The sequence below is a fragment of the Melopsittacus undulatus genome, chromosome 8 (genome assembly GCF_012275295.1).
Source record: "Melopsittacus undulatus isolate bMelUnd1 chromosome 8, bMelUnd1.mat.Z, whole genome shotgun sequence".
Taxonomy (NCBI): Eukaryota; Metazoa; Chordata; class Aves; order Psittaciformes; family Psittaculidae; genus Melopsittacus; species Melopsittacus undulatus.
Window position 1 is genome coordinate 54,744,915 of NC_047534.1, and position 23,450 is coordinate 54,768,364.

Genomic DNA, 23,450 nt, shown 5'->3' on the forward strand with positions numbered 1-23,450 from the left:
AATGCATTCATTGGAGAGGTGAGAAACACCCTGGGCCTCAGATTCACTCTTAGGAAGCCCCAGGGGCTAGGAGATAACGTCAAGAGCTGCAAATCTGCTACGGCTGGGCTGCAACACAGTCTGAGCTGCGGCGAAGACCAGTACATTTACTGTCGATACAGAGAAAGCTACAGAGGGGCAGACAGCAGTCTCAGCAGCTGATATCGAAAGTACAGGGGGGACACTAAAATGAGCTGTAATTCTCTTACATTCTCCCGGAATACCTGGTGTCTCAGGCGATCTCCTGAGAGCCCCCGGTGTCCTTCTCCACAACCATAGGCACAACCCAGGGACTTCACAATTTTGATGAGCATTGTGAGTGCCAGCCTATGGGTGCTGATAGATGGTCCTTCATCCTGAAGGTCACAGAGAGAAAGACTGTGAAACCAGGGCACAACCACTAGTATCTTGCTAGTACTTTACTTTTAACATACTGCTGTCCATTTCTCCTCTTAGATACTCTATTACTGAGTTGTTACTCTTGAAATGTTTACTCCAATTATTTTTCAAGCTTAAGGACCAGCCCCCTCCCTTTCATCTCCCCTCAAAAAGCCATGCTTTGAATGCAAAGCCCTGGGCAAACTGCTATGAATACCACTCAGCACTTACTTCAAAGAATTCTGCCTGAAAAACCAGAGAGCTGGCTTTCTTGAGCAGAAAAATGAGCATCCCTTTAACACGTCTTAGGCATTATGCTACTATGAATCATGACTTTGGAGGTCAGCAACAGCATCTCTTGGCCAGTTCTCATAGCAACAATGAAAAATTCATGACTTGTGGCCGTCAAAGAAAAGAAACTGCTCACATACTGGATTCTGGTTTTCCTTATAACTTATTAATAATAACCTCCCCAAAAAATCACTGTGGTTGAGGGTTTCAGGCCCTCTGACAAGATACTGAAAATGTCCATGCAATGCTCACAAACTGTGCTTTTGGCAGCTGCTTCGCTGTAGTTACAGTGCTTGAATATCCAAACAGGTTTCTTCTGTGGAACCCCAACTGAGCACCAGAGTAAAACAAAGTAATTTGTCATTGTGGTGCAAAAACAAAAGCAAAACCAAGGAGGGAAACCAGAAGGGCAGTTGCATACACATTCATATTCCATCTTAACAGACCTTACAGTACATTTGGGAATTGTATAAAGGGAAGCAAGACAAACCTTTTCTTGGTTTTTGTCATTCTTTTCATATGGCCCTCCTCCACCACCTCCATCGCTTCCACCTCCACCGCCTCCACCACTTCCACCACCTCCGTCTTCTCCTCCATCTCCAGCTCCACTAACTGGGGGAGCTCCAAATCCACAAGTTGAACCACCAGAAGCAGCCCCTTTGAGCTGGAAGGATCCTTCACTTGGTCTCTTTTCAGGGGCCTCATTTTCTTTGTTCTCACTCTTCCTCCGAACCTTCTCTACACAGGGCACCACACCAAGCTGAAGTAAGCACTCCACAATGTTCAGTGCCACATCGCAAACCCGGGAACTGATGTCATGGTTCAGGACCAAGTAAACAGCTTTCAGGACCACCTGGGAGATTCAAACATCATATTTAGAGTCTGACTTATTTTCTCTCCTAGTGCTATTTAGTGCCTGGAAATCCTAGGCAGAGCAGAGACTTGTTATAGCAGGCACAGTACAAACTCAGAATGAACATACAACCCTCAACCCCTCAAGCTTACAATCTAGGTGTAAGACAAGAAACCACAGGCTGGGCACAGTCAGGCAGGAAAGGAAACCAAGAGATGGCATCTGTGAGCCTGAGAACACTGCTTCAGTGTACCAGGAGCTGTCAAGTCATTAAGGGAAAAGCAGAAAAGGTGAGTTTTAAGGTGCCATTAGAAGAAAGGTGCTATTCAGTTTTATACTGGTTTGTAGGGAACTTGGTGCATGCACCAGGAACACAGCCATTACATAATATCACTTAAGATTCGATGTGTGCATTCCACATGCACATGCGCTCCTTGCAAGGAGTTACAGGAGTTGCAGTATCTCAGAGGAGACTTTTATGATATGCACAAATGTATCTGACTGACCTTTATGTACTGCTGAGAGAAGTCATATAAAGAGGTGGAGGAAAAGCCCATCAAACCCCTGATCTCAATGGCACAGCTACATTGACAGAAGAGGGACCTGGCTTTCCTCATTCCTTGCCAATTACCGAGAGATCCAGCATGCCGTTCTTGTGGACAAAGTTGTTGGTTCCATCAATGTGATCCGTATCCTCCAAGCAACTGTAATTGATGCAGGAGTCTGTCAGGCTCCGGGGGAGGTTGGCACATGCAAGTGGCTCATGGGGCATCTCAGGGATGGGCACCTGGTTGCAAAGCTTCCTCATGTGCTCGCTGAAGAAATCAGCATAGCCCACATTGAATGAGGCCAAGGTAGTGTTGAAGGTTGCCACAGTGATGGTGGAGATCTGGGACCGCACTGCAAGGAGGAAAATGGCCACCTGTAAATTTCCATCTCTAGGATAATGAAACGGGTAACTGCGGCTGTGCTTGTTTACAAGCCAGGATGCTATTTGCCTTCTTGGCCACCTGGGTGCACTGCTGGCTCCTATTCAAACCAGGTGGCTATCAACATCCCAACACTTTCCAGCCACTCTTCCCCAAGCTTGGAGCATTGCACAGGGTTACTGTGAGCCAAGTGCAGAATCTTGTTGTCACTGCCCACTATCCATTAATTCACTGTGTTCGACCAGGTGGAGAGAGCATAGGGAATCCTCTGTATCATGCATCCTATCTCCCATCATGATCACACTAGCATTGCTATTTCTGCAGAGGCCTCCAAGACAGATAAGCCCCAGGAAGACTTCAAGTAAATGTCAAAGCCAGGCTTCTATCCTGGCTTCAAAGCCATGAACCAGGAGAAATAAGGAAGAACCTGTGATTCGCAGCACAATTCAGCAGCTGTGGCCTGCAAAGGGGCATTAAATCCCAGCAGATTCCTTAGGAAGCCACTAAAATTAGCAATACCAAGTTTCTGCCAAACTTGTGTGCTGTTGTGGTAAGGTGATAAAAAAACCAAACCCTGCCTCCTCTCTGCTGATGGCTGCCAAGTTTTATTTGACAAACTGAACCAGATCAACCTGAAAGGTTTGGAACATTTTCCTACACATTACAAAAAACCCTCTTAAGAGATGCAGGGGGCGGGAGAAGGAAATAACACTTAGTCATATACTCAGAAAAGGAAGCAGTAACTCTCCCTCAGCTTCTTAGAGTTGATATTTCGGTGAAACGGTTTTTTCCTGGCATGTTAAATGTACCTTCTTTGACTGTATTCTCTCCATGGCTGTTCGAGTGGTCCGGCAGATCAGAGACCAATGTGTGGTGGGAGTGGGAATGCCTGGCGCTCAGGCTCTCCATCTCCGTTGCTGTGTCAGAGCTCCCCCGTCTGGTAAACTTTCCTAGGGTGAAGGCAAGAAATGGGTATTTAGTTTACTCATCTAAGGTGCTTGGAGGTAGCTGAGGTCAGAAATTGAAGGCCTGGAGTCCACAGAAGTGAAGCCCTCCAGGACCCTGTGTGTAGAACCAAACATTATAGTGGGGCTCACTGACATAAAGACCGAATGTACGAACTCTTTGCAAAGCTCTTCCCCTCAGCACACTGATTTTAGCCATCACCTACATTGTCACCCACCAGCAGTAAGATTCGTCAGCACTGAAAGACTCCACCCTTTGAGGCTGGTTATAGGAATCTGGCTTCTTCTTATCCAAAAGAAATAGGTGTATTAGGATGGGGAGTGTTAAAGCAAAGGGAAAAAATAAATTACAAATCAAAAGAACCTACTGAAAGAGAGGGACTGTATGAAGTAGGCAGGATATGTGGACAACTGAATTTGAAATACATGATTTCATTGAGATATCAGAGATGAAGAACTGTAACTTAAGCCAGGACAAGAATCTGGAACCCCTGAGATCAAAATTTAACAGATTTCTTGAGCTACTGAACATACATAAAGAAGGATTTGGATACTAGATTTTTTATGCTTGTACAGATCTCTAGGAATACATACAAATACATACAAATCTTTAAGGCTTCACTTGGCTAAGCTCATTGTCTGGTGTCCCAAAGATGTTTACAATGGAAACCTTACCAAAATGATGCCATCTAAGCCAGTGAAAATGAGAAGGCTCTGGCATGGCCTTAGGCAACCATTTTGCTGCCTATCATCTCCAAGAAAGGGTGCTAGGATGAAAATCTATGACATTAGGAGTAAGTCTGTGAAACAGAAACAAAGCCTAAGCACTGGTCAGAGAACTTGGAAGCTTGAGGGAGCCAATATTTATATTTAAACATAGTACCTTTGCAGTATCAAAAATCACAATCCTCATTATCTGAGACAATACCCTTATTTATATTGTATCCAACATTCACTTGAGGAAGACTGAATATCTTTTTGCCAAACTCCTAATGACCATATTGCTGCCTCTCCAGAGATTTCTCTTTAAAAGAGGAGAATGCAACCATTCCTTGAATCTATTTTAAGCTGCAGCTGCGCAGTACTTGCTACCACTCAGGAAATGTATTCAAGTGGTACAGATGTCACTACAGGTTGCTACAATAGCTATTGTTCCAGTACAGATGGTAGTTTTCAGAGGGAAAGTGAACTAAAATGGAAGTCCTTCCAGGTCTGCTGTCAGCAGAGTTGCCACTTCTACAGACAGGTATGTAACAGAACACAAAAGACAGCAATAGGATGGAAGAAGAAAAAGCGAGCCTCTGGTGCTCCCTGAATGTTCAGGATAGGAATGACAGAACCCGAGGTAGAGATAACAACATCTCACCTAATATGGTGGTTTGCCATCCTCCTCTCTCAATGCCACGCCGGTCCTCTCCAATTCCAGAGAAACTGCCAAAGGAGAAAGTGCTTCGAGTGGGTGAGACATCCAAATGGTCCTCGTGGAGGAGGAAGGGTACCCCCATCCTTCGCTGCCGCTTCTTCCCAGTATGGTGGAAAGGAATTGACCCTTTGCGCTCACGCTCCCTGTCCTCTTTGCGGCTCTTGAACTGCAGGAAGAAGAGGAGAAGATATGAGAGTAGGTAGAGGCTTTGAGGCATGCCAAGCTAGCATTTGAGGGGAAAGGATAACAGAGATATGTGTGGCCCAAGTATAACCTTCTACTCTAAACTTTTTATCTGGGAGATTTAACCCTGATGGCTGCTATCTGCACTCTGGAACCATGTGAGCATTTAAAGGAACTCAGTCTTTCCCTACACTGGGATGGATGCCCTTGTATAATTTGAAGACGTTCTCAGACCATGACCTGGATTCATAGAATCCACAAAACTCTGCTACATATCCTGGATGGTTGCAAACTCACAGCTTCACAAAGTAAAAATGATTGAAGAACTCACTGAATCAGCCAGAGCTATAGTGAGCACCAGTGCTTAAAAAATCAGCAGTGCTTGAGTCCCCCCCACTCATGCAGTTTCAGCAGGACAGTTACTTGAATATAGATTTTGGTACTGTGTTTGAAATGCACACATAAAAACCTATGTAATAACACACATAATCACTTCCAATGAAAAGAGATGTCAATCTCACATACAGTATAAATACATAGTCCAAGCAGACCTTCAGCTGCTACTTAGCAGGTCACTGAGGTGCTGAATCACAGGTATACTGAAGTACAGTTTTCTTCTACTCACCTTTTTGAAGATGTTCATCCCCAGGTCTGTGGAGAGATCTGGGACTGCTGGCCTGCGCAGGTTGGTCATTGAAACCTTGGAAAATGCCTCTGTGCTTAGTGATTTTTCCTCCTCATTGCATTTCATTGTAAGGTCCTGCAGCTCCCAAAAGAAGACAGTAAGCACAAGGAGAAACAGAGGATAACCAGCTTTAAAAACAAGGCTACCTCCAAGAGCTTTCACAGGAGCACTGTAAAGGGAAAGAACCTTCAATTCATTCCACAAGACACTATGGACACATTTAAAGAAAAACAAAAGAGCAAACCAAATTTAGAAGCTCCTGGAATTATTGACCTTGAGTAAGGTTTCTGTAACCACATTAATAAAGTACAGCACGTTGTGCTGCCACAGAAAGCCTCAGGTGTTGCTGCCAGCGTGGTCTAGTGGCATGGAAGACCATGTTCTACTCTGATTATGATCCTAGGTATGACTCTGGGTAGCTGATGATCTTCTTGAAGCCTTGGTTTACATTTATGAGCAATCACAATGGCAACCCTTTTTGAAGCACTTTATTTAAGATCTAAGAGAATATGCCCTAAGTAACACATGCTTTTAAGCATGTATTTTGGACCTGAAGTGCAGTAAGCAGCACTTACTTCAATAGACTGGATCTGTAAAAAAATCTATTTACTCACTACAGAAACCTAATAATTTCACATCAGTAACATCCTTCACTTGTAATAACAGTGCTCCAAGGTCTGTCCATCATAGTTCTTACCATACTCGCGAAAGCCTCCCAGCTATAGCAGCGAATGTCTCACGGCAATGAAAACCTTGAGACTAACTTACTCTAGTTTCAGTAGAGGGCACTCAACTCCCCCCTTCTGCACTGAGGAAAACGCGTTACAGCTGCCTACTGTAAAGAAAGGCTTTGCTACAAAAGGTGCATAAGCTCAGCTCCTGGCCATCTGTTCTCATTAAAGATTTGACGCCACTCTTCATGAGATGTTTGTGCAGCTGACCTGACCAAACTCCCTCAGGGTAATTTTCTTCTGCCTAAATCCTAGCTTGTTTGCAATGGAGATGCTCCTTTTCCTTGCTCCCTCATCAGAAAGGTTCAGCTAAACAACTTGGTCATGTTAAAATACCTCTTTGGTTTCAATACAGTGATAGCCATATGCCAACAACAGATGAAGGGACTTCTATGGTATAGGAGGTTTAGATACTGCCTAGCCATACTCCATCCTGCAGAGCCAGCCAGCTCTGCAGTACACAGGTGTGCAGTTTTATGCGTATGAAGGTCCAGCAAAAGCCAATGACAGTCTCTGCAGCTGAAGTCTTAACCACCAGTTATGGTGTTTGAAGTTCCTGGGGACCACACATTCTTCAGAGACTTTTCAGACTAATCAAAGCCTATATTTGAATCCTTCCTATTAATTTTACCAACACAAGAATAAAGAAGACACACAACAGAAAGATTCCTCTTCACCACTGTTTTCAGTCATGATATGCTTTTAAACTGTTTTCATATATCACTGAAGATTCAGGGGAGGAGTCATATATAAATTCTATAGACAGTAAATCAGGATTCAGCCCTAGGTGCTCTCAACAGTGAGGCCAGCAAGTACTCATATGGCCTAGTTCTTAGCTTTTAGAGCTTTCTGGCCCTTTCTGGCTGAAGACAGCCAGAGAGCTCATCATATGGACTTATTTCAGATTCTTTATCTTTGTCCATTAGTTTCTAAATCAGTGTTTTATGAGGTGCTTACAGTCACCAAAAAGACAGAGTAAGGACCAGGGCTTACTGGATTAGAAGCCATACAAACACACAGAAAGACCCAGCCCCCCAGTTCTGAAATCTGCTTAGGGTAGGTATCAAGCAAACACTAGAAAAGCAAATTACAGAATCAGCTTAAATCTACAGGGTGGTCTGTGATGTATTTTAATGAATCAAGCTAGGATGCCTGTTGAAGACTGATTACAAATGTGGCTATTCTGTGCAGGGGGCTATGTGGCAATTAAGATGGGTAAGAAAATACAACACTTTGGGGGCTGCTACTCTAGGTTTTCTTGTTTCTGTTTTGGTTTGCCTTCCTTCTGCATGACTGTATGGTACCAGCTCATTTGTATATCTCTCAACTCTCAAGCTATTACACTTGAGACTTTTGGCTTGATACTAGCATTGCAGCAAGCATTACATCTGCATTGGTCTTATGCTTAATTTAAGCTTTGGCTCTTTGCCCTGCAATGTTGGCAGAGGTTTGTGAGCCTCTGAAGGTTTCACTTCCCATATACTTATTCTGAATTCGTTATACTAAATTCACTGTGCACAGGTGCAATGCAGGCTTTCTTCAGCATAGGCTGCCAGGTCTGAAATATGTTTAGACTCAAGTCACTTTCTAGAGGAAGCTAGTATTTATTTCATTCCCACTCCATCCAGTACTCCTTTTCCTATGCAATAAGGAGTGCTGGCATTCTTTGCAGCTGGTTTACTAGGCAATACTCAAGCTCTCTCAATCTCAGCTGCTTTAGCCCATATTTGAAATGTGATTTCAGGCACACAGAAACCAGGAAGAAATGTGAGAGTTTTGCTGAGGCTTTAGGGAGATGCACAAAGCTACCTTGATACACTGCAGAACAATAAAAAGAATGTCGATTTACCAGAAAAATCTACTGGCCTCTGATGTGATTTGCAGGCAGCTGGTTTTGTCTTAAATCAGCTTTTGCCTGCTACTTTAAAACTAGCCTGCTGAAACACAGAGTGCTGGTATTTCTGAAAAGTCATTGATCAATCTTTGAGCAGAAATGATGACTGTTAGAAACTTCAGATCTAAACAGAAAAAGCAGGCTTTAAGTATATTGTTAGATATACTTAGAAAGAAATTACAAATCTTAACCCACTGGAGGTGGCATTCTTTCCTCTGACAAGCAAAGAACCTTGAGTGATGAGACTCTGAATTTGACAACAGCAGTTAAGTCCTTACAACTAGCTGGGATGAAAGAGAGCCTCAGTGTCTCTATGCATTGCACAGATTTCAGTCCTCAGAGTTGTAAAGCAGCAGGGCATGAGCTGAGACTTTGGCTACATGGAAGAGCATTTCAACTCCACCATCACAGCTGTTCTGCATAACAAATTGGAAACCCTTTTAAACAGAATTCCAATTTGATGAAGTACAGTAAAAATACACAGGACTGACACAGAGGTTACCAAAAGCAATCAAACCTAGCCCTGGAGGGAAGAATGCCCTGGACACAGTCCTCAAGTTAACAGCTACAAAGTACCCAGTGGAATTGCTAAATGGCTTTAACAGAAGAATGTTAGTGAACAGCAACCAAGTAAAGCAATCTTTAAAGAGCCTGGAGAAGCAAGAAATAGCCAAGTATGTGAAAGGAGGGAAGCCTTTAACAGTATATAGAGAAGAACCAGAACTACTGCAAACAGTGCCTATGGAAAACAACCCCATTCATGCTGCCAACAGTGCTGAGAACCACTGCACTGTTGCACCAGTAACTGAATTTGGGTTCTTCTGAGCAAGGGCAAAAGGACGGTAGATGCATGGAAATAGTGCCTCACATAAGGAGCAATATCTTCCAATTCTCCCTCCAGGAGATGATATTAAGGAAGACTTTTCTGTACATGCACAGCAATCCTATAAAATCTCCACGCAAACGTAGATTAAGACTGCAGAGTATTTCATATCACCTGGAATTCATGGAGGTATGTCAAGCTTTTACAGAGATGAAATGGGCACCATTTTATAGAAATGACACTAAAGTATAACAGTTTAAACAATACTGCTGCTGCTAAGCCCTTAAAACCACAAGTTACCACCAGCCCTCCATAAAAATCATAAGAATGCCTATAAAACCCTGAGATTTAAAAATAACAGTACTAATATTTACACTGCTTATGCTTGTCTTCTGACTTGCAAGCATCTGGGCTATACAGGAGAACAGATATTTCACCCTTCTCCTTTACAAAATGACATCTCAAAAACTGCCAGAGCTCTACAATATTAAAAGCAAGGATTTTAAGAAAAAAACACCAAAAATTCCGAGAGTTCTGACTCAAGACAGACATTTGACAGCAATATTAACAGAAGGTAAAGCCTTTTACTTGAGGTGTGGCATAAAATTGAACTGCAAAAATAGCATCTGTATTAAATTCCGTTAGGCAGTTCCATCAACTCACTAAATCAGAACTGGCTGTTAAAAGCCCACGACAGGAGAAAAGTGCACAGCCTAAAAGTAGCACAAATCAACAAGGAGATTAAATGAAACTGCAGCAGCATCCCCTTTTTATCCCTGGAATACACAAGGGACCTACACAAACCAAAAAAAAACATTTAAGCTCTATAATGAAGATCTTTACTGTACCAAGGTCATGAGCCTGGCATTCCTTCTCCAACAGAACAGAGAGTAAGTCTTGACACCTATTAGGACAGTTTGTCTACAGAGGTTTTGTTGGCAAATACAGAGGTAAAAGTTATGCAGGAAGAACAACAGCAGGAAAAGACATAACAATGTGGAGGGGTTTTGCTCACTGCTACTGCTTGCAAAGTCTACTCCAGTATTTTAACCCAGATATTTGCCTGGAGTGTTCAGTGCTGTACCAACTGTGATTCCTTTTCTCTCTTTCAAGGGGTTACACCAAAGCTCAATGAGTTCTGAGCATTACAGCATAACATACAGGCAATCTGGTTTCTTCTTACAACTACATTAGTATATTCTCACATTACAAACTAATGTTATCACAGCTCACCTGAGATTAATTATCCCAAATCAACCCTTGAACTTTCAACAGGCACCAGCTCTGACTCTCTGCATCACATTCTGCCTCCAAACATCTAATTGTTCTCAGAGTCTCCTTCTGAACTGATGCACATATTTGACCTCTGGGCAGCTTAACCAGCACCAAAGTTGTGCTTTTCACTAGTTATCCAGCCATCACTTCCCAGCATCACCACAGTTCCTGTTTTCTTATTGATGGTAACTGCTTACCTGAGTTTTGTGGGTATTCACCAGAGAGGGTGCAGCAGCCACCATGGAGCTGCTGCGAGGTCTTGGTAAGGGGGTGACCTCTGGCTCAGGTGGTTTCTCTGGCTTTTCCTGTAGCATATGCCTCAGCCTCTGCAGGTAGTACATTAGTGACCACTGTGTGCCCTCCTCAGACCAATGGGGCTGCAGCAGGCAGCGCAGCACTGCTACATCGAAGTATGTGGCATAGCGAGACTTCTGGCATGGTGGGATCACCAAGGACACCCTGTTCCAAAGAGTAGGAGTAGAAATATTAGTCATCAGGTTCCTCAGCTTTCTGAATAAAGAACCACTCAATAATGATCTGTCAGGTTTGTATGTTCAGCTGTTCTTTAAGGGATCATTCTCGATACCACAAAATTCTCTTGGATAGCTGGAAACCAGTTCTGTCCTAGCATTCAAGCTGGTCCACCCTTAAAGACCCAAGAGCACAACTAAAAGGCCTAAAATTTAAGCACCCATCAAGAGCTGTAAGCCAGTCCCTGCAGAAATCACCAGGATGCACACACAGCTGTGCCTGCTTGAGCTTGCAGGGACATTTGATACTGACCCTTTGGGACTAAGGCCCTGACTGAGGAAAGCATTACTGAAGACACATAAGTGGATATTTAGCTTTCAGCTCCCTAGAGGACTCAAGTACATGCTTTCTTAAGTGTTTTCTTGAACAGGTTTGCTTTCTTAAACTGTGGTGTAAAGGCAGGCCTCCAGCACTTGTGCTGAGTAATTTGTTCAGCTGGAAACAAACAACCCTTGAGCTCCTGCTGTTCAGATACTAGTAATATATGTTTAGGAATGGTTTATGTTTGTACAAATCAAGCCTTACTTAAGAAGGAGCAGGCAGGGCAGCTAAGTTAGTTAACCCTTTAAGCTAATTAAATTGATTCTTATACAAGTAAACAGTTACGGACACTCTTTGCAGGGTGTGCTAGAGAAAAGCAATATTTTTAGCCTTCATTATAATTTTCCTGCCTTTCAGCTGGTGCCATTTCCTGATGGGTTTTAGTATGGAATTTCCTAAGTATTGCAGAAGTTAGCGCATGCACAAGCAAGATATCTGTAGTAAGCCTCAGAAATGAGACTCCAGGGATTTCAGATTTTACAGTTTGGGTTGGAAAGCTTAAAATTACCCAGTTCCAACCCCCTGTCACGGGCAGAGACACCTCATCCTAGACCATGCTGCTCAAGGCTCTGATCAAAATCATGCTTGTCTCCAGAGCCAATCTCACTGCACTGAAATGCCCCAACTTTTTTACTACTTATTTTTGATACCATTTCTCTCCCAGCCAGCAGAGTACAACTGGCCTGACCTACCCTCTGCACAGTCACTAGCTGTTAAAAGACAATCTGTCAGAAATGTAGCAGTGAAAGAGAGTTGGAGGGAATGAGAATCACATGGCGAAAGGTGTGAAATGCTGGGGATGGGGCAGGAACTCTGGAGATTTGTCTGGGTTTTTTTTGCCTGCCAAAGTACCCATTTTAGATGTTTCCACTCAGTGTGTTAGAAACACACTGAGCTGAGTACTTGTGTGATTCTTGGATTCTATAAAAATGAACAGCACTTCCATGATTTGTATTCTCAGGCACTTGGGAATCATCACAAGAACATCAGGTATTTATGTTTTTTTTTAAAGCCATTTTTACTCTCAACTCTGCTACACAACATGCAAACAGCATTAGCAGGACACCCCCATTTCACATTCTGAACAGAGGCATCCAAGGCCACAGTCCAGCAGAGCACTGGGGAACAAGCAGCAATACTGACCAGTGGAACCTCTGAGTGCTTAAGGAGAAAGGCATGCTTGAAGTACTTTGCTGGATCACTGCCCAGTGCCACAAAGCTGTCCTGTGCATCCAAGGCAGACACAGAACTGGCAAAGGATAAAGAAGTGCCTCTGAACTTTGACACCACTTGGAATCACATGAACCTGGCTCCATATTACATCCTTGGAAAAAGAGGGCAGGTGGCAAGGCTGTGCTCGGAGCAATGCATGCAGCTAGAACTCCAACCTGCAGGAGCTGGTTTGCTGCCAGCCACACAGGCCAATATTGAAGGCACTTGGCGACTGCAGACCTGCCCGTCTGTGTCAGCATATGTCACTCTCTGCAATCTATAGATTCAAAGCTTTTTCCCTCAGTGTATTCAAGGCAAAAATGTTACAAGTTTGATGACTTTAAGATGAGCTGTTACAAAACCCTGAAAAGCTGAATTAGGAAGGAGAAAACCATGATAGGGGGATATATGCTATAAAATCTTCTCCATAAACCTAATGTAAAGGCTGGTTTTGTAACAGTCAAGATTGTGTCACATAGATGAGGTTTGTAAAAAACCGTAAGGATAGCTGGGATACTCAAAGCATCTCAGCAAAGGAAATAAAGGCTACGACCTCAGGCAATTGTAGACAAAGATGCATTGCTCTCGGTCACTTTGCAGGCCACAGATCAGTGTCTGAACCTAAACAGCCTTTCATGCTCCCCTGTATGCAGCACAGGCAAACCTGAGGCATCACACAGCTTGGAGCAAGGCATGTTCTCCTTATGAAATATTTATCTCAGGAGTCCTTCCTGTAAAGTCTATTTCCCAGACAGTGTGCTCAAGGCAGCAGCTGGATAAAGGGCTGTGGCTTTATTTGCCTCAGTGTTAAAACTACATCATCTGTAAATGGAGAATTTTACTGAGTGGAGCAGGGATAATCAGCCAGGATCAGAGGAAGAAGCCATTTGCTCATGAAGTGTCTGAGGAGCCAGAAATTAAACTCATTTAATGAAACTTCATTTAGAAGGAAATCTAGTGTTCATATGATCAGCCTGTGACTGCACGGAGGGTGGAAAGGCAGCCTTCCTTCAACCCAGGCCAAGGACAAAGGAATACTGCGGCTGTTGGTAAGCAGAGTAAACAACATTTGTTCCCCAGTTGTCTGTTGCCTGGCAACCAAAGCTCCCTGTACAGTTTTAACTGATCAATGAGTCCTGCAAATGAGGAGGCATAATGATGCTCTCTTCAAAGCCTGTCTGAAGCTTCATCCCCATGGCAACCACCCGAACCAGCCTGACAAATCGATCACCTGATTCTGTCCTCTTAAAAGACTGCTTATTTTTTCTATGGCTGTGCACTCTGAGCAGTAGTGTTCACACATAGAAAGGCAGTTCTGTCCCCAACTTCAGTTTTACTGGCTCACATTAACACAAATTAAATAAAGACCCAGAATTAACAGCAGCCTTGATACAAAATCCTTAGGGAAGCCTCCTGATGGGATCAGAGTCTTAAAGTGAAAGGGTGCACCAAAGCCCTTTTTGAGAAATCAGAGCCTTTCCTAGATTATATCCAGAAACCCACTCCATCCCACATCTCTTCTGTCACAGTAATGAAGCTATTTCATAAAACACAGCAGTGCTTTGGATATGACATTTCCCAAAAGAGATAAACAACTGGACAAAAATTTTCAGGAGGGGTTTAAAGGACGCTCCTAAATCCATAAGGACCTAAAAATATAGCTAGGCTTCCCTCCCTCTCCACCCCCTGAAAACACGCATCAGCTTCACTTATTTTATGGCATTACCGAGAGTTCAGCATTACTGAAAATCTGGTTCTGTCTTTCTGTGCACAAATCTAGATTTAAAGATGTTAGTTTATCAGTGCCATGCTGGAAAAGCATGGCCTGAGCTCTGCAGGGCAAGCTGGGAGGAAGTATGTGTGGCTGCAGTTCTTCGTCTGTTCCTTTGGGCCAGTCACCTAAACCAAGCTAAGCAGCAGGATGCAGAGAAGGCATAATAAGGGCAATGGGCAAGGACTTGCAAAAATCCTTTGCTAGAGGAAACTTGACCAGAAGGAAAACAGAAATCATACCAGTTGCCTGAGACTGAATCCAGGCTCCAATGGAGTGTTGAACCTGCACCTTATATCTTAGTGTGTTTGGTTAAAAGACGCTAACATATTAGAAAAGATCAAAGAAACTGTTCCAACTGACCAGCTAGAGACTTCTCCAATGAAAGTGACATTAAATATGACAATTAAATACCTTGTTCATCACCCAGAACTGAGATTTGTTGAATTGAGATAAACACCCAGCACCTTTGGTGTGTATGGACAACAGCAGATTGAAGACAAATGACTTTTGTGACCTCCACCATTGAGTCACACCAGCCTAACTTTCTGCTGAAGGGATTCGTACCTGGGATGTGCAGTACCTCTCTCCTGAGAGGTTTGGGAGGATACACTTCCATCCAAGGAGTTTCCACGATGACATGCTGAAAAAGTGGCCTTTGGAGGTACAGAATCTGGCTGGGTTGTCTCACAGACTACCTGTAGTCCCTTTGGATAGTTTTAATGAAAGGAAATAGATATATAAATATATTTATCTCTTCCATATTAGTTTTCTTACTGCAATTTGTACTTTGGACATGACTATTACTTATACCATTATACCACGGTAATACCAGAGAGAGACTGATCAAGCCTGGGGCTTCTCACTACTAGGCATTGTACAGGCACAGGGTAAGACAGGGCTCTTGCCCAAGAAAATACATAAGACAGAATAAAGCCAAGGAGATTCTGAGAAGTATACACCATATCCATTGGCTGCACTGCAGACAGGGTTGGGAGCATTCAGAAGAACTGTGAAGAATGGTTAACTTCTGGAGATGCAATACTTTAGGATGGCAACTCCAAGTGCTGTTTCAATATTAATTTCCCCCCTCCCTCAGCTCCTTATTCAAGCTTGTCTAACCTTAGCATAAAACTTACCTCGGTATGTCCACTGTCCAGATTAGGGGATTCACAGGCCACACTCTGATTGTTGGTGGGAGAACTTCTCTTAGCTGAGAAAAGACAGCAAAGGAAGACATTTCAGGAATCACCTCTAATATTAAAACATACCACTGAAAGGATAAACCAGAAAACAAAACCAAACCCAAAGCAGCATCTTTCTGCTCCTGACTGCCTAAGCTTTAGCCACAGCCATATAAAGAATAAGTTTCATTTTTGCACAATCCTTTCAGTTTTGTTGTCACCATCTTATCTGCTGAAAATCTCTATTTTTTTAATTAAAATTGAACATAAATTTTATCCTAAATCCATTTGTCAACAAATAGTGTTTTCCTCTGCATACTAGTGCCTTTTATTTTGGAGCTCTTCCTCCTGTTATTTTTACAGACATTACACTCCTTTTCTAGGTTACATCTCTCAGAATGTATCGTGATTTCCAATTTGACAAATGCCTTCACCACAGGAGACACACGAATGACATGCAGAAAGTTTAATCAGCGATACTCCAGCAGAACAAGGGCATCACAAAGGCCAGGATGACAATCCTTGAAATCCTGTCACATCTCAAGCTGTTCAGATGTGACTCAGTATCAGACTGACTCCAAACAAAACAATCTGCATCTTCTTCAGTAGATTTTTTTAATTCGTTGTTTGAAGGAAAATTAAAGTAAATGAAACTTTTTTGACCCAATTTGAGACAAAATCTTCGTTGATATAAAGAACCGCGTTCCAATTTCTATTTCTGTTCTGCTGAAAACATTTTCAAAACATAACAGAGTATTTTCATTTCACTTTACACCTGAAATTATTCTTTAGGGATTTACTGACCACGTTCCAGACCTATGGAAAAAAATACCAACAGTCAAAAAAAAACAACTTTCCAGGGCTCAAATCCTATTTTTTGAATTCCAGAAACTGAAGCAAAGGGAGGAACAGCTAGATACCAAAGATGGGCTTAAATCATTTGAAAGACTTGATTCTTTTTCAATTCTGGACTGTCCCAGAGACGTACAAAGAAGTCAGAACAAAATATGACATCCAAAATGACTTGCCACCAGAAAAATCTGATTTGGCGAACTGCTGTGAAAATTCCAGCTCCATGCTTTTGAGAACAAGCAAGCAGTGCTACACCAATAAGCCTAGTAATCCACTGGGTTTCAATTTCAGTTCACTACCTTGTAGGAGCTATGCAAAACTATGATCTAAAAACTTAAAAGCAAAATGGGGTTTTTAGAACTAGGCCAGACACAAAGGCTTGGAAGCCTAAGCACCCAACTCTATTCTCATTATGGCTGAAGTATGAAGATAAAGCAACCCCTTCTAGTATGCAAAAACAAATTCACAACCTAAGCCTTCTTTGGAGCTTCTTGAAACTACCTTGTTTAATTTCATAAAATGGTGAAATTCACATTCTAGATAGGAGGAGAACCAACACTGCCAACTGTGCACTCTTCACTGTTGATTTTTGTCCAGTGCCAGCCTGGAAAGGCCTTCCCCACACATGTCAGGCTGCTAATAGATACTGCCTTTGCCCTTCTTAGCAACTAAGGAAGATACGGTGAAAGAGAGATAAAAGGCTGTCAGGAAACAATAACTCTACTGAAGAGTTTCTCATTTTCTATTTGTGATTTCTCTCTCATTTCCTATTTAATTCTTATGCAAATGTCAGTTGACTCTGAGGAGGAACAACTTTAAACTACTCTCAAAAGTTTGACTATTTCCTGCAGGATCAACATACTCCTTCAAATATGATGGCCACAGAACACAAGGCATCATCAGACAAAGGAAAGGCTTCTCAGCTCTCAGGAGCCACATTACCACAGCAAAGTCACAGACCTGTAACGATGTTCCTGATTGGTTTTACAAGGGCATTGAAGGCAGAAACTTCAGGCTGCCTGTGTTCCCACATAGGCTGCCAAATAACAAGGCCACTAGCCAAGCGAAACGTCAGGTCTGACTCCTAGGAAGACAAACAGAAGTTGTATTACACAAGCTCACGTGAAAGAATCTTGTTTCCAGTCTAAAAGGACTGTCATATCTCTGATGCACAGGTCTTACAAGAAATGAGTGATCCCATGTGCAGTTCTAAGGTCAGTATATGTGAAGGCAAGGGCCACTGCCACTGTTCATCATGCATTAACACATTTCAAGTAACACCATTAAAAACAATAGGGAAATCTCAATGGAAAAATATACAACAGACTTTTTCCAAATAAAAATGCTATACTAGTTATGAACCCTGTTTTTTCTAGGACATTAAGCTGTAAAAGTCCATTCCTGTATCACTGAGCATCCCTTTTGACCATACATAACAACAGCATTCAATCTCAACGTTAGAATTTACACTCTGACACTTGAACTTCTTGCCCCAAAAGAATAAGAATACTAAATATTAAAACATAACTTAGAAATTGAGCTTGATCACAAATTTTCTGTCATTTTTGTTTGAGTACAAATTACTCTGAAATAGCTGTATACAATAATGTCATTATTATTATTATTTGCACTGCTAGTACCTGAGCTATGTGTATATATATGAGATATTGGTACTACTTATGCTATCATTGTTTTATGTATGTAAGTAGCTGAAATAATGTAAATTAGTATACAAGTAAATCTAAGGGGGATCAAGGCACAGGTACGCACTTACTTGATCTAAGGACAGATCTACATTAGGCAACACTGCTTTTGGTATAGTCCAGCTATCCCCACAAAGCAAACAAACATTGTAATAACGGTTTTGGCAGCCTAATTACAGCTGCACCATCATTTCCTGTTGACATAGCTCCGCATGTCTCAGAGCTAAAAGAAGAACTGAAGGTGCCTCCTTGTAGCTCTCCATACAGCCCTTCTATTCTCCACTTTTCATTAGTGCTGTCTTACCCTTACGAGCTCACAAGCCTTGTTATAAACTAGGCTTGGTTTTAATTACTATTTTTACTATGGAGCACATTGCAAAGCTTTTGGAAGCAGTAGCAGTAATGAGCTGCATTTTTACTTTCTACTGCTAGCTTTTGGTGTCATGCCAAAATAGTTGTTAAGTTAAAGGATTACATGCATCCCCTTCAGCCTCCAGAAGCCTCATTTAAAAACTCAGTGCTAAATACTCAAGATCCTCTCAGAAGTTAGGAATTCCATCATCTAGGTTGGCCTCTGCAAATACATATCATCTTCCTTGAGCCCATGCATTACTTTAGTTGTCTGATCAGACCAGTATTCTTCCCCTGAGACCTCTAGCTCTGTGAAATACAGAGGGGACAATGCTGACTTAATGAGTCAGTTACATGCCTCATTTACCCCACCATTTTTGAGCTCAGCTTTGATGACAGAAATAGGAATGTTTTCATGGGCTTTTCAATGTTTATCACTACAGTAGCTCAGAGATCTCAGAGATTTTCAAGGTAAACAGGAGATATTGTTATTAATCCCATCTTCTAAATGGGAAACTACATCCCAGAAAGATTAATATTAAAAAAATGGAAACCTGATCTCTAACAGCTGGGGTCTACTTCCAGTTTCATTTAATTTATTCAAAGAGCAGTCCACATTTGTATGTTTAGCACTGGGAAGAATTCAGCATTTCTTCCTGTCATGGCCCTGCAGCTTACAGAGAAAATGTGAACTAGTAAACAAGTATGAAAAATCTGGGCTAAATGAATTGAGCAGTACTGTACAGGAACTTAACAGCAGAAGCAGGGAAAAAAACCTAGCTCTCCAGACCTGCTTTCACCTGCTTTAACCAAGATGACCTTTTATTTCCTGTACTTTCTTATTCAACTGTTGCAGCACACAAGGCAGGATTCAAAGAGACAAGAACCTCCCTCACTTTATGACCTTACAGATCTTTTCCAAGCACCTACTCTCCAGAGCCAGTTTCTATTCTGAGGCCCAGCTGGAAATGTAAAGGCAGCCCTCCTGAGAGGCTGAAGATAAGAGGCAGGAGCCCTAGCATGCTCCTCTGCAAAGCCCAATGCAAAGCCCAATTCACGCAGCCCAAAACCAACAGAGAGACCTCAGCAGACAGGAAGCCTGCAGCCTGCTTCCAACTTCAGAACAAAGGAATGCTCGATAGCCTTTGCCACTGCCATGCTTGTACCAATATCATGCATTCCTGGTAATTAGCATAAAGATGATTAGTAACGACAATAATAAATCCCAATGGCAGCCCTGCGGTGGAATCCCTGAAAAACTAGCAAGGCCCTTCTAACCAGTGGCTGAGAATCACAGGAGCAAGCTAAGCTCACAATATTTTCTGCAAGTTCCAGCGTCCCAAAGACTTCACAAGGGCCACAGATCTTTGTCATTCCAGAGGGATTAAAATGGCTCACTTCAGATTTATTGCCTTTGTGTCTGCCTGATGCTGCAGTGATTGCAAACCACTGGAAGTATTTCTTCCTGATGGCAGTGGTATTCTGCCAGCTTATTAAAACATTTCTAGTGGTCTCCCAGTGTGTAGGCTGAATTAAATAACAATCTCAAAGGCAAAATCATTCTTTTCTGGCTCAGAGCTGTCTCTGCACAGGTACCCCATCAGCGTTCCACTTACTTTAATCCTGTGAACAAGGGGAGCAAAGAGGAACACAAAAAGCTCCACTGTGGCCATGGAGTTCTGGAAGAACTTCCTTCTGTTATTTTCCTCCTCATCATTCATGGTGCTGGGCCGGGCATGTCCTGGTGATCCTTGATTTTCAGCCTGGTGGATAAAGGCGCTACTGCTCCCTCCCCAACTAGAGCCTCTGTCTCCTCCAAATCTGTCATTGCTGCAGTCCTGAGGGGCCTCCAGCAGCATCCAGTGAAGAGTGTGAAGAAGCTTTGTTTCAGCTACTCCAAGCTTATCCTGATGCCCTGGATGGAAAAAATGCATCACAGTATCTCACAGGGTTTCCACTAATGGTACTGCTGAGACTTTCAGAACTGCACAGGAAAAGTGGCCATCCAACTTCCTGATGAGCACTGGAAAATTAAAATTCTATCATTACAAGTATCAGTATAGTGTTTCTCTATGTCTGAAACCTCCTAATTCACAAGTCTCCATTTACTTCACAGCATTTGCACTTCAGTCCCTGAAATGTCAGTCGTAAGCTGAATGTGTGGACACAGAGTGGTCCTAAAAGATGCAACCTCGACAGGCTTGTCTGTTTGACTCTAATGGGTAGGACAAAATGCAAGTGAGCACTGCAAAGTGCTCAAGCTGTATTCTGTTAATATTCCCATAATTAATATAATTATGTTAATATAGGCATGTCTCAGGAAGCAAATTCCTGCTGAAATCACTGATGAAATCATTAAAAGACTAACAAAGTAAGCCTTATCCTTATTACCCAATTGACTTATCTGCTGAGAATCACATGCACTGGTCTGAATAAAGAGAGTATTAGAGAAAAAAATACAAAAGAACTGAAAATATTAGGAGTACCTGCTGCAATTGGCCACTGCAGCATGCCTTGCAAGAAGTATCTATTCCTTCAAGAATGCCATGCCTGCTGGGTAAATCAGTCTTTTGCTAAAGCTAGTCCTACTATCTCTGAAAAATAACTACCAAATTATTATTGAACTGCTTTGACTCTTCAGCCCATCAGACCATAAGCTTTACTGGGGAAGCTCTCACAGGTTACCCTACTATAAAGGAGAACAGATGAAGAAAGGACAACCCACAGAATGAACTAAGTGGGATTCCAGGATTTAGAATAGGTTGGTATCCTGAGCCTCGATGTGTCATATTTTGATTGATAACTTCAGGAATGGAAAACCAGACTCACACGAGCACTAACCTAGCTTGTTTCGGTTGGAAAGCAATGTGGCGGTGCAGTGCAGCACATGCGGGAGCGCAGCTTGGACGAGTTCCCAGCGAGAAATGCTCTGGATGGCTTCAGAGAGAGCTGGAGAAAGGCCATGCAGCTTGTTCTCTACTAAAACTCTTTCAAAAGACTGAAAGTAAGAACAAAGAAGAAAAAGACACTGTATATCTATTTCTGCACATACCTTCTAGTACATAGAATACTCTCTTTTCAAAACCTGTGATCTGTAAGCACAGCTTGTAATACTTTTCCTGAAAGACACACTGTAGCTAAAGTTCACCAGGCATATGGATGTACTTGGCTAAGAAATTAATGGGCCACTCAGTATACTTTCTGTAATAAAAACAGAATTAAAGCAAACATCACGTATATTAGTAAGTGTTGACATCAAGGCAGACTTACAGTTGTGCTGGGCATTAATCTGGCATGCAGTAATCCTGTTGAAAGTCACAGGAGCTAATGAAGCCTGTATTTGTGGAGCTGAGAGCTGGAGGTTCTTTTCACACACAGACGCTCTTTCAGTTTAGTGTAACATAAAGGACAACCCATTAAAGGTATATAGGCCTTAAGAAATGTTTTCACACCCTGCCACAAAAAATAATCAATGTACAGAATTTTTTGTCGAGCCATGATGTAATGGTTTTGTGAACACTTAAAAGAGCTGATGGCTGCAGCAAGTTCATTATTTCCACCTCAAGCAACACAAAATAAGACTATCTGCCTTTGAAATCCCTAAGGAAGTTTCTTATTGCTAGTTGCTCCAACCATTTATGCAAGTTGTTCCTCTGTTCAGACACAAAGATCTCATTATAGGTCACAAAAGCAGTTATATTCCTTCAGTGAAGTTCCTAAAGAGAAGAAATACATTACTGACAGTGCACATCCTTGCCATATACCAGCTTAGCCTCCTGGCTACCCATTTGTTCACAAGCTGTTAAACCAGTTTTATCAAGCTCTGGGCTTGATAACAAGTAACTGTTGGCATTCACTACCTAATGGATGCTTCAAATGCCCTCACTCCAGGTTCATAAAGCTTATTCTTCAACACCAGTCATACTGATTTTTCCTATAAAACTGGGGCGGGGTGTTAACAAGAATAGACTTCATTATAAAGAAAAGCAGACAGGGCAGCAGGACCCAGCTCTCCTATCTGACCAGTCACTCCCATGCATGGCATGCTAACCAGTGCTAGCATGCACTCTTCTGCATGCTCCAGAAGCTCAGCACACTTGTTTCAGGTGATGGCCACACTGCTACTGTGGGCAGACATGAGCTCCTCTATTGAGGGGCAGGATGCCCTAATGCAGGCATAGTGCTGCACTATTATGGTTTTACCATAACAGCTCCAATCTGGCCAACATGGAGCAGGAGAAACATACATCTATCTGCACTTACCACCTAAGACAGATGCTCCCCAATAGCACCAGGCATAGACAAAGAGGTGATGAGATGGACTGTATGATTTATCCAAATGTATTTTGGGGGTATCCAGAACTTCATGTGCTTATAGCAGACTAAGCCCTTTAGCAACACAAACTGAACCTGAGGAAATACTGGCAATAAACATCAAAGCTGACAACAACCTTTACATGTGTATAGAGTCACACTGTCCACCTACAAGAAGCCCCAGGTTCTAGTCAGCAAACTCAACAGACTCCCTTTATGGAGCAACGGCTAAAATTGGAGGGCATTAATTGTAATACATTGACAAAATCATTGGCTTCCTGAGGATTAGTAAAAAATAATGTGCCATGGATTAGGTTGGCAGCAGTGTGTATTTCTTAACACTAGGATTGAACAATATATCTACCAGGGAAAGGATGCTTCAAATCACTCTTTACAGCAATCTGCTGGGGACCACACAAATTGTCTATAGACAATAGAAGGAAATAGTCTCCTGTCATTCTTTCTATCAGTCCGGGAATAAGGGGAACATGAAGGGATGGCTCTCAGGAGTGCCAGACAAGCTGAAGGCACCCTCCAGAGAAACAGCCCTAGAGCAGAGCCCAGTGCTTAGCCTACTGTATGTACAGCAGGACCCTGGCAGAGACACAGAGAAACTATTAGTGCTTTCTGAACCAGACTTCTGTCCTTGGAGGGAACTTTACTGCCCTGTTCTTCCAAAGTTCAGGCTGCATCATGGTGGAAAGCAGAGACCATTGCTTAAGTCACTTCAGACTGGAAAGAC

At 42.4% G+C, this 23,450-nt stretch overlaps 1 protein-coding gene across 1 annotated transcript in view; it reads right to left on the reverse strand.

Annotated features, from left to right (window-relative positions):
* Nucleotides 1–23,450, reverse strand: part of UNC80 (unc-80 homolog, NALCN channel complex subunit) — a 117,971-nt gene that overhangs the window by 89,998 nt on the left and 4,523 nt on the right. Inside the window, 12 exon segments of the mRNA XM_034065723.1 lie at nucleotides 249–395; nucleotides 1,199–1,561; nucleotides 2,193–2,461; nucleotides 3,300–3,440; nucleotides 4,822–5,044; nucleotides 5,687–5,821; nucleotides 10,667–10,928; nucleotides 14,872–15,011; nucleotides 15,444–15,517; nucleotides 17,301–17,424; nucleotides 20,011–20,309; nucleotides 21,236–21,392. Coding sequence (XP_033921614.1) covers nucleotides 249–395; nucleotides 1,199–1,561; nucleotides 2,193–2,461; nucleotides 3,300–3,440; nucleotides 4,822–5,044; nucleotides 5,687–5,821; nucleotides 10,667–10,928; nucleotides 14,872–15,011; nucleotides 15,444–15,517; nucleotides 17,301–17,424; nucleotides 20,011–20,309; nucleotides 21,236–21,392 — 2,334 coding nt within the window.